At 37.7% G+C, this 13,583-nt stretch overlaps 3 protein-coding genes and 1 pseudogene across 4 annotated transcripts; 2 read left to right on the forward strand and 2 right to left on the reverse strand.

Moving 5' to 3' along the window:
* Positions 1–446: 446 nt before the first annotated feature.
* LOC148917490 (uncharacterized) lies at positions 447–1,120 on the reverse strand (annotated as a pseudogene).
* Positions 1,121–2,288: 1,168 nt separating this feature from the next.
* LOC103333393 (Integrase-type DNA-binding superfamily protein) lies at positions 2,289–3,660 on the forward strand. The gene has a single exon (XM_008236223.3). It carries the CDS (start codon positions 2,516–2,518, stop codon positions 3,458–3,460), a length of 945 nt encoding a protein of 314 aa, XP_008234445.1. The 5' UTR covers positions 2,289–2,515; the 3' UTR covers positions 3,461–3,660.
* Positions 3,661–5,844: 2,184 nt separating this feature from the next.
* On the forward strand, positions 5,845–7,049 carry LOC103333392 (ethylene-responsive transcription factor ERF106). The gene has a single exon (XM_008236222.3). It carries the CDS (start codon positions 6,046–6,048, stop codon positions 6,796–6,798), a length of 753 nt encoding a protein of 250 aa, XP_008234444.2. The 5' UTR covers positions 5,845–6,045; the 3' UTR covers positions 6,799–7,049.
* Positions 7,050–7,976: 927 nt separating this feature from the next.
* PFK4 (phosphofructokinase 4) lies at positions 7,977–13,577 on the reverse strand. 2 transcript variants are annotated; one of them, XM_089051603.1, is made up of 14 exons: positions 13,101–13,577; positions 12,946–12,992; positions 12,781–12,862; positions 12,632–12,694; positions 12,410–12,547; positions 12,101–12,259; positions 11,924–11,977; positions 11,782–11,850; positions 11,382–11,511; positions 11,196–11,236; positions 9,895–10,119; positions 9,691–9,739; positions 9,161–9,315; positions 7,977–8,618 (listed from the first exon to the last, which is right to left on the reverse strand). In XM_089051603.1, the coding sequence occupies exons 1-14, from the start codon at positions 13,371–13,373 to the stop codon at positions 8,451–8,453; spliced, it is 1,653 nt and encodes a 550-aa protein (XP_088907729.1). In that variant the 5' UTR covers positions 13,374–13,577; the 3' UTR covers positions 7,977–8,450. The 2 variants fall into 2 exon arrangements, with proteins under 2 accessions (XP_088907729.1, XP_008234443.1); XM_008236221.3 differs by having other exon boundaries at positions 12,823–12,862; positions 13,101–13,573.
* Positions 13,578–13,583: the final 6 nt, after the last annotated feature.

Consider the following 13,583-nt stretch of genomic DNA (forward strand, 5'->3'; position numbering starts at 1 on the left):
ACACTAAGTTCTTCCTAATTTCAGGAACATGCAGCACATCCAAAAGGATTAAAACCTTCCCAGAATTGAACTTTAGCAGCACATTGCCTTTGCCTTCAATGTAGATACAGAGGCATTTCCCATGTGCAGTTTCTCACCACCAAAATTCTGTTTGTAATCAGTGAACAGATTTCTGTCACCACAAATGTGCCTATTAGCACCTGTATCAACCCATCAGTCCTTAGTATCGAAATCAGATTGGTTTCGACACTACAGCCACAAAATGTTCATTGACTTCAGTCACGTTGGTTTGAGGATTGGTTGGATTTTGATCTCTTCGATGGCGGCAATCTTGTGCTTTATGCCCTATTTTTCCACATACCCAGCAAGCACCTTTGATTTTCTTGAAATCCTTGCCTTTTGGTGCATGAGTTTTGCCATAGTTCTTTGCAACTTTCTTGCCCTTGTTATTCAGGAATTTTGGCTTTGGCTTCCATGACAGGCACTTCACCCTTATCACTTTTCCTGTGATCCTCGTCAACTCGAAGCCTCAAAATCAGATCCTCCATAGACATCTCTCTGCGCTTGTGCTTCAAGTAAATTTTGAAGTCTTTCCATGATGGAGGCAGTTTCTCTATGATTGCTCAAACCTGGAAGTGTTCATTAATAGAACACCCCTTTGCACGCAAATCATAAATCAGAATTTGAAGTTCTTCAACCTGTTTAATAACAGTCTTCGAATCAACCATGGCATACTTGAGAAATTTGCCAATCACGAACTTTTTGGCACCAACATCTTCTGTTTTGTATTTTTTCTCAAGTAATTCCCAAACTTCCTTTGCAGAATTGTATGACGAATAAATGTCATACAGAGTATCATCAAGCCTGTTAAGGATGTAGTTTCTGCACAGGAAATCAGATTGTTTCCAAGCCTCAATGGTCATCATTGTTTCCTTAGACATTGAATTTTCTCCTGATTTGGGAGCTTCCTCTCTGACAACATGTGCAGATTCATGGTTGTGAGATAAAACAGCATCTTCTGTTGCCATCTCTTGAAGTCAATTCCCTTGAACTTCTCAGGCTTCTCGTCATGAGGATTCTTAGTCACCCCGTTCACAGTCATTGATGATTGTGAATCCATGACTTACTGTCTTTAGATTGTTGGAAAAACAATTATCAATGACTGATTAAAACAATTATATAAACAGAATTTATAACAATCTGTAACACATAATACAATGTATAAACAATAAATAAAATTGACTTGAATTCGAAATAGAGGCTTGCAGATTTGATGCAATGTCCTAAAGACAGTAATTTCACCCCTTATCGGTGCTTGAAGTTCTACAAGTGACTGCCTCCCAGGATTCAACTATCTGTATTCTAAGCCCTAGCACTCGGACTTAGAATCTGGCGAATGTTGTTTGTTTTCCTCTCAGACAATATGAAATGCTTGTAGAATGCTTTTTCTTTTTGTTGAGCGTATGAGGCCTTATTTGATTTAAATAAACTTCTAAAACCTTATCAGAAGAGTCACAACTGTTAGAAAATAGTTAATAAAACTAATCCGAATTAATAAAAAATTATTAATTCGAAACCAAAAAATAATTTTAAATCTAAAAGTATCCCAAGGCCCATCTTTATGATCATTAAATATTATATATTTTTTATATAATATTCAAAGCCCCAATCGTTTTTGAAGCCCAAATTGCTTCCACTGACTGCTTCCATTTACTAAGTGTGATACTTCCACACTTATAAGGACCTCACTCTTTCTATTTTCTACCAATGTGAGACAAAAGTTCTTGAATTTCATTCAAACTTCCAACAAAGATAGCCTAAAAGTCAAATGTAGCCTAAACATCATCATTATAAATTTTCTCACCTGACATTGAATCCAACCTTGCTAGAGAGTTTAGAAACCGTGATTCCCTTAAATAAAAAATAAATTTAAAAATAAATAAAAAAACTAATTATGATGGCTAATTAGAGAAATGGACTTGTCGTAGATGGCAAAAAAAGACAAAAGATGATTCAGTCAGATTATTTAGTAAAAGTTAAAAAGACAGAAATAAAATAATAAACAAGTTTAGAAATTGAAGCACGTGGGCTGTATTAAAATAATACTATTATTTGGATTTGATTAAACAGTATTAGACGTAATCGTATGTGTTAGGGTTGGAAGTAGCCTGGAAGCATGGTAATTCAAAACGTGCAGTGCAGCCTTTGAAAAATATTAAAGTAAATATTGCTGTGCAGTCCACAGTCTAAAGTCCACTTGTTTATACCCCCACATACGATGCTTCCTATCTTCATCCAGGAAACCCAAGTGAGGCCACACCTTCGCCTTAACCCCCAACTCCCCCAACTTCCCCAATTCTTCCAATCTTAATCTTCTCTTCCTCCTATACATACATATATATATATATATATACTCCATCCAAATCCACACACTACTCCATTCCACTCAACACTTCTCACTTTGAATTTCAATTTCCAACTCTCCTTGTCTAAGTTTTCTTTCTCTTTGTCTAAGATGGCAACAGAGCATGAAGAAACTTCAGCTTTAGAGCTGATCAGGCAACACCTCCTCAATGAATTCACCTCCATGGACAGCTTCATCTCTGGCCTCAACGTTTGCACCTCCCAAATCCCCCAACCCCAAAGTTCCCATTTACCATCCCAATCTAAGACAAACTCCACCCCCAGCTCTGATCAGTATTTCAGAATCTCTGATTTCTTGCTCCCAGAAATTGATCAAGACACCCAGTTCGAAACCAAGCCCCAGATTGCTCACCCAAAACCACCCAAACACTCGACTCTGAGCCACCGCAAGCCCGCCATAAACGTTGCCATACCCTCACCGCCGGTTCTGTCCGGTGATGAGCCTCAGAACCCATCAAGCTCTAACAACGTGGTGGTCGAAGCTTCTGAGACTGCAAGGCATTACAGGGGTGTGAGGAGAAGGCCATGGGGAAAGTATGCGGCTGAGATTCGGGACCCGAACAGAAGGGGTTCCCGGGTTTGGCTTGGAACCTTTGATACTGCCATCGAAGCTGCCAAAGCTTATGATCTTGCTGCTTTTAAGCTGCGTGGAAGCAAAGCCATTCTCAACTTCCCTCTGGAAGCTGGAAAAACAGCAGAAGCAGAGCAGCCTCTGCAGACAACTGTTGGTGGCAGCAGAAAGAGGAGGAGAGAGAGCAGCGAACAGAGCACAGAGAGTCAAGAGAGACAGAGCACAGATAGTCAAGAGAGACAGAGCAGCGAGGAGATTAGCAATAAAGAGATGAAGAAGGAAAATCAAGAGATGGTGTCTTCAAGTTCAAGTAACAGTGGAGTTTGTCCATTAACACCGTCGAGTTGGACGGCAGTTTGGGATATTAGCAAAGAAAATGAACAGGGGATTTTCAGTGTGCCTCCTCTGTCTCCCTTATCTCCGCACACTTCTTTCCTGGGATTTCCTCAGCTTATGGTTACATAAAATTGTTAATGATCCATGTACAAAACAGAAGAGTGATGGATGATTAGCTGGGTGGTTATTGTAAATAGTTTAGCTAAGCTAAGCTTAAGCTACCTCTGTTTCAGTTCAATTATATGATTGAAGAATTCATATTGTGTTTTATTGGATTTGTTTATTCCTTGATTTTCATATAATCAAATATATTTCTTTGCTTCAACAAATTTCGTATGGTCTTCTCTTCTGTCTTAATTTCTTGAATTTTACTCATTTTTTAAAGCAGGGTGTTGCGTATGCGCAACCTCCAATGTATATATATTGTTTCAAGTCATCGGAGACTGTTCATTGCTGTTGGTCTGTCCAAATTTCATGATATAAAATACTGCTTAGGATAATGATAATATATGTGGGGAGGCTCCACATTTGATGTGACATGTCAATCTCCATTAGGTTGCCATAAACATGTGTATTTAGCCAAAGGAATCCCTAATCAACATATTAATTAGTAACAAATATCAACATTTGTGACGACTATATATACACTAAATACAAACACAAGAATCTTACAAAACTGAAATACACTAATTACAAACACATGGATCTTATAAAACTGAATTTCCAAGTTTACTCTGTCCCTATTGAAGATTTATTGCCATCTTTGTTCGGTATATTATACATAAGATGCGAATTTCATCGTAAGCAATCGGTCCCTCATACGTTCTTATGAGCCGCATATATTATTGTGAGAGTCGGACGAAGCTGCGCATTTGGCACTGACAAGCATTGTCTTCTATGTCTATGTCGATTGGATTGAAATGTGGATTGAAATGAATTGGCACGGTTTAATTTATGTAGAAAGAGATGGGAGCTCCATGGTACAATTGTGGACCATCATTCATTTATGAACGGCTTTAAGTTAATAAGCAAGTAGTAGGGTTATACTTTTCTTGAGGTATATGTGGTGTGCATGCGGAACTGCCCCGTTTGGGAGTGCTTCTAGAATAGTTAAAAGTGCTTTCTGACAACCAAAAACGCTTCTGATAGCGTTTGTGAAATGTTTAGAAGCGCTTTTAGGCCATAAAAGCGCTTTCCGGAGAAGCACCTGTCATGTGCTTCTTCAGGAAGCACTCTCAAGTGCTTTTCCAAGAAGCACTTATGTTTCTTATGAAAATTTCAACGTCTTTATAATAAAAGTGCTTTTGGTAAAAACGCTTATAAGTAGAAGTGCTTCCTAGAGAAGCACTCCCAAACGAGGTGTTGCATGTGGAATTTGACTAAATAGTGTGTTTACTAATCAGGATTGTAATTCTCATCAGGAATTGAATTATACCTATGGAGAATTTCTGCGTTTACTTCACATCAATGAATTAAAAAAGTAAGTGGGGCCCACACAAAATTAGGAATTGAATTCATGATTTTGGAGAAATTCAATTTTTAGGTGGGAGGTGGTATTCTAATTCATAAAGAAGTAATCCATTAGAAATTCATCTTTTTTTACTCATTATATCATCACACAATTTTAAAAATTCCAAATTTGTCATCTACTTTAACCCAACAATGAGGATATTTTAGTAATAAATACAACTTATACATCGATTTGATTTAATAAACAATTTCAATAGAAATCAAGAATCTAACTCTCCTCAATCCATATGATTTATTAAACAACTTCAATAAGAATCTAGAATCTAATTATCCTCAATCGAACAACTCAATTCAATTCCTCTTGCGAATTAGTAAACATGCTAATGCATATGAATTCTGTTGATGTAATTAGCAAATTAAGTTGGAGGGATGGATAGAGGATGGAATTGACACATCATCAGTAATTGGTTAATAAATGCTATGGAGCTGTAAAATTGATCTTTGGTGTATTCATTTAATATGATATTGTACTACGTTTAGAGCAGAGAGGTCTTCTCTTTGTCTTTCAACTTATTAGAAGGAGACTAGGAGAGAGGTCAGCAGCCAGCCAACAAGTTGATGATGGGCCTGTCTGTCCTGTGGCTGTGGCTGTGGGGGATCTTTCCAACTTTTCTTCAACTTGGTGATATACAGCTTTCTGGGTTTCATTTTTTTAATTATAAATTTATAAATTTATAGCTTTGTATCTGGACACGAGACGAACGAGACATTATGAGTTCAGTTGCATCCGAGGGTCCCCTGTTTCACTGCTAGTTGCAAAACTTGTTGATGTCCTGCTGGCTGCCGCTCATGAACGGTGATGATGTCCTCCACGTGGCATTGTGCTATAAGCCATATGAATACAACCACAGCTTGCTGCTAAGTAATTAGTTTAGTTGGCTAGTTGCAAGTGGATCATCAGATAACTAACTACCTTCTCAGCTGGAAGCAGAACACAGTTTGCACTACTACTGTGGGCTGCTCTGCTCTCATTTCAATCTTAATTAAAGAAGGACTAATTGCCTTCATCTTTATAACAAATCATTAATTAGAAAAGAATGAATAAGACCGCAGGGATTTAAGAAAAAAAAGAAAAAAAAGAAGAGAGAAGAGAAAAGTTCTTTCCTATATAATATAATAAAGTTGCCACAATTTCTTCAACCCAAGTCCCAAAATGTGTATTCTAAACTAAGATAGCATAGCCAATGTCCAATATCCATATCCACTCCATCATGCATGCCAATCAACTCTCCTGCTCTCACTTCAAAATGGCAACACCAACACATGAAGAACAAGATGAATCAACTCTTGAACTCATTCGCCAGCATCTCTTAGGAGACTTCACCTTCACTGATGGCTTTTTTTCTCATCTCAATTTCCAAATCCCTGATGATGATTTCTCATATGATTTTCAACCACTTGTTGTGAAACCAGAGTGCTCCCTCTCTGAATCTGAGTCCACCTCCCCCATTTCAGATCCCCATTGCCACAACCCTCAACCCTGCAATTTTGAAACAAAACCCGAAACCATAATCTCGCCATCCATAAAGGTCGAACCTCTGAATATGAGCTCACCCACCAAGGGAAAAACAACAACTAGTGAGTGTACAACTCCCTGCTCGCCTGATGATAAGTTTCAGCAAGTGTCGGGTTCTGGTGAAGTGCTAAGGCATTATAGGGGAGTCCGGCGCAGGCCGTGGGGCAAGTATGCCGCTGAGATTCGAGACCCGGCCCGAAAAGGGACTCGGATTTGGCTAGGGACATTTGACACTGATGTGGATGCTGCCAAGGCCTATGATTGTGCTGCATTTAAGCTCAGGGGTAGGAAAGCAATACTGAATTTTCCACTGGAGGCTGGACAGTCGTCTCAACCGCCGGTGAACACGGCTCGGAAGAGGAGGAGATCAGTAAAGCAAGAGGAGGAGGAGCTGCCAGAAACTGAACTCTTGAAGCCTTGAACTCCAAGGAGCTCAACTGTCACCATTCAGGATCCTCCTCTGCTGACGTGGTGGAAAGTGATTGGATGGTGGATTTACTGATTTACTGTATGCATGCTCTATGTATTACTAGTACTAGAAGGGTCACTTATTCACTGTGTACAAATATTGAGAGTAATTAAAAATAATGCAAGGTGTAATTATTATACAGTCCCAAGCTGTTAAATTTGTTATTTTTTTTTTCAGAGAAGCTATTATTTTTATTATTAAAAGGGCATTGTTTTAATGGTAGAGATATATTTAACATTTCTTTTGGGGTTACTGACTTATAACCCCTAAAGAAATTCTTTATGTGAACTTCATACAAGACAATGTCCATACACACAGATAAAAAAAAGAAAAAGTCCATTTTGCATGTAAAACGAGGATAAATCTTCAATCCAACAGTCCAATAATAATTCTGAGCTGAATTAGACGCCTATTAAAGACCCCCTCATTATAGTAGTGCAGTTTCATACCTAGAACCGTTCTTAGTCAGAATGTTCATGTTCAGATTGTATGAAAGGTCAAACTGGTGTTGACAAATGAGATGAAAAAGATGATAAGAAAAGTCAACATTGCTATTTCGAGAAGAAAAAGAGAAAGAAAAGAAAGGAAAATCTGGTGTGGACACGTGTCGCACCTAACAAAAAGGTGAATTTGGTTCACATGATGGGCCTATTACGGGATTGCTGGGTGGGTCGGAGTTATCAACTTGGGTTTAAAAGGTGGGACCCTTGTTCGACCCAGCTGTGAAGTTGCAAACTTGTCTCCATGTTCCGTACACGTCTCCTAATTTGGCCCAGTACGCAACTCTCAGATAAACGACAGCCAGCCGAGCATGGATGCAACTTGATATTAAATTTTATTTATTTTTGGGGTCCATGATAGAAACAAACAACCTTGCAAGTTGAGAGACTAAAGATAAACAGGACAGGAGGACAAGAGATATTATGTGTCGACTTTTGTTGTTGCCGTCACCTTATCCACATGGTTTCAAATTCAATCCAAATTATGCTAAAAATAAACCAACTACATACCACAAAAAGAAAGAAATAACCACAAAGGAGGATTTTATTCTGCTTCACAAATATGAGGGTAGATGGTAATTTAGGCAGTGAAAAGATCACAAATTATTTCAAGAAGTGAAATGATGATGATGATGCCAAAGTTGAATCTATTAACAGCAAAACCAAAGTGACATTGTTTTACAAACAAATTATCATTTGTGTAACCAATATAACAAGAAATCTTTTGCAGCATAAAACCTAATCTTCCCAACGGATGATCGTCCATAAATTGATATGCAGAATACAAAGCCTAAGATATTTTCTGGGTTTTGTTTTACTGTCTAAGTTTTTATTCTAACTATTCTCCCCACCTCTTCATTTCCTCATTTCCTCACTTCTCTCATCTCTTTCTCATCCTCCATGTCCCATCTTTCTGTTTGCTTTTTTTTTTTTAAATTTCATTTTTCAAAGAGAAAAGTGTAATAAAAGCAAGCCCTAAGTCATGTCACCTTGGAAAGTGGTTGGTGTAAAACCTATTAAGAATGGTAAGACTCTGTTGGCATAATTCCAAGAAACAATGTTGTGGTGTCCACTTGAAAATAACTGCGACCTCGGCTCATAAATTTATATGGAAGTAGCTCTCATGTTGTGGTTGATCACATCAACATCCTCTTTATCAACTCTTTCATGCAGCGCATTGCCTTCCAAGAAACTAGGCTGGTTCGTCGATGCAAGAAGTCTAGCCCACATCCGATCTGTCAAGTTCACTGTGTTTTGCGTCTCTGTCACACGCTGCAATACCACATATGCCATTCATAACTATACAATTTCTATCTTATACCTCCAACTTTATCAATACAGAAAATCCACAACAATACACTAGCACACAGATTAAGAGCTAATAGCCTCAAGATTTATTAAGTTTCAACAGGCCTCAGAATTCAGATCCATTGGAGATGGGCTGTAGTCGTGTCCATGAATTTTATTTTATTTGTTTTTAACTTATAAGTTGTACCTTAAGCATTGTATAGGTTGACCTCAGTCCAAATAATCGTAGTCTGTCCGTTTCCATTTAAGAGTATCAGTTGGTTAGTTTATCTATGTACTTCTCTCCTTTCTATAGAAGGAAAAGTTTATGTCAAAAGTTTTTCTAGTTACTTTCATGATTGTTACTGTAAATTCAAGCTGGATCTAGTTCTTGTCTAAAGCTTCATCCCCTCTTAAAAGTTCCACTCAGAAATCAAATAAAGAAAATGAAAGGAATTTAGTAAAATATCCATAAATTAGAGCAAAAAACACCCAATAACAACAACAGGAGCAGGGAAAGTGCTTACAGAAATTGGAATATAAGCATGTCTACTGTTTACAGGCCCAACTGTGAAACCACTGAATCCTGCCATGGCCCCATGAACAGCACTCTGAGCAAGAAGAGTGCAGTATATATTGTCTGATGCATTACTTGGGATAGCACGAATCATATATGTTGGATCTGTTGGATAAAAAGATAAATCATTTATTTTATCAAGATGTAGCGCCCAGAAACTTTCTACAATAATCATTTGGGAATGATAAGATCTTGACTGCTTAGCACATCTACTTTAGACTTTATGCAAGCAAAGAAAAGAAACCTTAATAAAAATGTAAAAGAAGCAAAAAGGAGTGGATAAAAGTTACTTTGGATATTGAACCTTTCATTGCTTCTATAATGTTCTCTACAAAGAAGATTCAGTTACAGAAAGGGAGAAAAGTCCCCTCTGAACTTTGGCTAGAATATAAGTTTGGCTTGGCTCTTGAGGGTAACATTAGTAGAGACAAAACTCTCCATGATCAGCAACAAAATTGTATACACTATATCAAAATGTACCTATATATTTCATATTTATTGCCATCTTCTGAACTTTTGTAAAATGATCCTGTGACAGGAAAATATAAACAAAGAGCTGAATCAATATTATTTGGATAACAAAAGAAGAAACCATAGCAGAACCAAAACAAAACTTGCAGTCCATAAAATGAAAGGGAAGTGACTCAAAACTACTCAAAACATTATTGACAGTTTGGGCGACACCTTAATCTTTTCAGTCAGCCATAAGCCAACATCTAGGAGTAGCTTATTTCCTGATGCATCTTTCCCATCGACCACTTGCATTTCCTGTGCAACATATTCCTGCCCTGCTCCTTCTGCTAACACAATAACCACATGTCCATTTTCTTTAAGCCGCTCTTCAACAAATTCAAAAAGCCCACCCCGACCTTCCAAATAGAATGGAGATTCTGGAACCAAGCAACAATCCTGTTACATCCAAAAGCCTATTAAGAGATCTCACCGCAGTCAAGTTACTACTTTTTATTACTTTAGAGCAACATTTCACTTTATGGACGACAGAAGTTAAATATCATTGAAAGTGGTGCTAGTCCGAATCAAAACCAACGTGTTTCCAGATCACTGTATAGTCTCTAGACCAGGACAATGTGCACACCCCTGATTGCCAAATAGAACACAGGTTAGATGAACACGGCTTCAAATTCACTAATTTGAATTGCTGCATCATATGCAAATGCACATACAAAGTTATGATTTCCGAAACTAATTTATTTTTCAATCCTTTTCATAGTCCTTGTAATTATGCAAACCAATCTACTTATTGATTACAAAAAAATAATAATCTATTTAATTGGGGTATGAAAGTGGTTGAAAAGGTCATAAACTTTTCTGAATTCTAAGCATAGAACATATTCTTCTTTAGGAACTGCTAAAGCTTCTAAAATTTTTGGTTCTCTAGTTTCCTAAACAATCTCCAAGACACTTGAGTTGTACCATAGCATAAATCTCTATTTCTCATTCCCTAAAAGGAAGGCTGGCACGGGGGTTGAACTGATAAAGCTTCTAGAAATTTTCAGTTCTAAAGTTTTCTGAAAAGTCTTCAAGAAATATGAGTTATATCTCAGAAATATGAAAATTAGAAAATTTCTCTAATTTTTCCCTGAAAGAAAAGAAAGACGCTGAATTTCCACAGCCCAGTAATTCATTTCACCAATACCTTTATTACTATCAAATAGCAACATCAGGATATCTTTGATTGAACAACATTTTTATTTATTTAAAAAAGATGAAGATTTGAAGGAGAAGTGCGGACTTAAAAGCAAGGTCAGCCAAGCAGTTCAAAAAGAAAGGGTAGTAGAATCCGCATTCCATAAGACACATAACAGCTTCACATAAACATTACATATATTTTTCCGATAATCTCTAGAACATCCGCATACATGATATGTATGATATGATAATTTCAACTATCCTATGTTTTCTTCTGCAAATCATTAAGATCATAAGTAGTTTGACGTTCTAGGGAGAGGGGCTAAGATTCTTACCACATCTCGACTTGCCAAAGTTGCATATAAAGCAATGAAACCTACAGAAGAAAAACATATCAAGTACGGGAAGAAAGAGACCTTACAAATACATGTTCACCGTTCATCATTTGACATAAGATGATAAGCAAAAGGTGAAAAATGAAAGAGTGTTATCCATTCCATTATATGGTTCAACGCACATACCACTGTATCTGCCCATGAGTTTGACAATTCCAACTCCATTTTCCACACTTTCAACCTCCACATGTGCAGCGTTAATAGCTCTCTGAGCTTCCTCAACAGCAGTATCAAAACCAAAGGATTTGTCTATCACCTAAAGCCAAATTCCAAAAATAATACCAGTATGATTTTGGGGCAACTTTATGAATGTTGACTAACATTGAACAGCATGTCATAGACTAAATATAGCTCTTCAATATATGTGAGGAAGAAATATGTTGTCTGTTAAAATTTATAGTAGTCATATTGAGATCATGAACTTCCCAAATTCTTTAAAATGGCATCAAAATTTCATTGCATAATGCGGAAGTAACAGCATAGTAATACTAAATATTGCAAATCCATCAGGGATGATAGAACTTACAGCGATATCATTATCAATTGTCTTAGGGATCCCAGCAACTGCCACTTGAAGACCACGTTTCTCAACTTCCTTGACAAAATATGCTAATGTCACAACATGCTATGCCAAGGAAATGGATTCATCTTAGAGAGATAATGTTCACCTTGTAAATTAGAGCTGCTCCTTTTTGGGTGCCATCACCTCCAATTATGTACACCTAAAATTCATGTTAACGACTTCCTCTCATTAACTTCATTTTTTTCAGTTGGGTTTTCCATGGTGTATTAATAAGTTAAAGCAGCCCAAATATGTAGGAAACAAGAGCATATAATATTTCCACCTGATTTATTCCCCGGTCCTGTATGTTATCAACTATCTTGTTTGTATCATGACCCCCTCGTGAAGTTCGAAGAAAGGTCCCACCACGCTTGTGGATATCATTGACAACTTTTGGTGTCAACCTCAATGTATTTTTAGAATAAAAGCCTCTATATCCTCCCTGCAAGTTCTCAACAGCGGCAACGCAAGGGGATGCTTACATTTCTTGAGTTGGTCAGACAATATATGGTAAAGAATATGAGAATGAACTATTAATAGCCTTTGACTAAAAGAGTTTTACAGAGTTAGCAACAGTGTAAAATGTACTAACCTCAATTCCAAGTATATCTTCCACACCATACATGTAGTTCAAGCCACATACAATTTCTCGAATCACAGTATTGATCCCTGGGCATAAACCCCCACATGTCACTATGCAAGCACGCACTTCATCTGACTTGAAATAAACCTAACATTAGAAAAGATAATGTTATTAGAGTTTCGTTTTCACCAAGCATGTGATATATAGGTGGTGATTTAGACGAAAATGTACCTTTTCCCGAGGTCCTGCACGTCGAAAATGTACCCCTCTGGGATCATCCTTTTGAACAACAACCTAGAGCCATTGCATGATGCAGTTATTTAAAAGCAACAAAATAAAAAGTAAGACAAATTCAACAAATTCAAAGTTTGGCAGTTAACTTTCTTCTCTCTTTTTTGGAAGCGTGGAAAGGGATCACTCACTTTCTGTGCAACCACATCGTCAGTGCTTACAAAAGTTTGCCTAGCAACATAAACCCATTATTTACATATGACCCAAAAATAAAGCTTTCAAGAGAAAATTAACACGAATTTAGACAAACGTACTTGACAACAGCATAAGCTTGGCTCTGTTTCAATGGATTTGGATACGACTGAAAGAAAGGAGAAAACTTCGACTGTTAAAAAAAAAATAAACATAAATTGCGTAGGCTTTTTCTTGAGCGCACATTCAACAGGTGCTTAATTACTGTTTAGCTCACCGGTAAATTAGAGAGAAAATCAGTCAAGTGAGGAACGTCTTCGATGACAAAGCCGTCGTCCTTAGCTGGTTGTTGATTCGAACTTTGACATCGGATTGGCTGGGTTTGGCGCGAACGGAACGGAACTCCGAAGAAGCATCTGGATTTGAAGCTCGGATGCCGGAGGTTTTGAAGTGACGGGAAAGATTGAGATCTGGAGCCAAGCGATGAACGGTAAGGCGAAGGTAGCAAATGAGACGACGTGGAAAGCGGAGACGAAATGGCCGATTCCATTGGAATGTCAAAGCTTCTCGCAAATTTTGCAGAGGACGAGAGAGATGAGAAGGCAAATGAAATGTTGAAGAAAGCGTGCCAATGGCGAACTCTGGGAGGAGCTGCGTTTTGATTCTCCGTTGCGTGGTGGCGGTAACGGCCAAACGGTATTAATTGAGATGCTCGTTTAAGGGTGCAATTCGACTACAAACGGACACTTGTCAGGTCAAA

Source organism: Prunus mume, linkage group LG5, assembly GCF_029339155.1.
Source record: "Prunus mume cultivar Tortuosa linkage group LG5, ASM2933915v1, whole genome shotgun sequence".
Lineage (NCBI taxonomy): Eukaryota > Viridiplantae > Streptophyta > Magnoliopsida > Rosales > Rosaceae > Prunus > Prunus mume.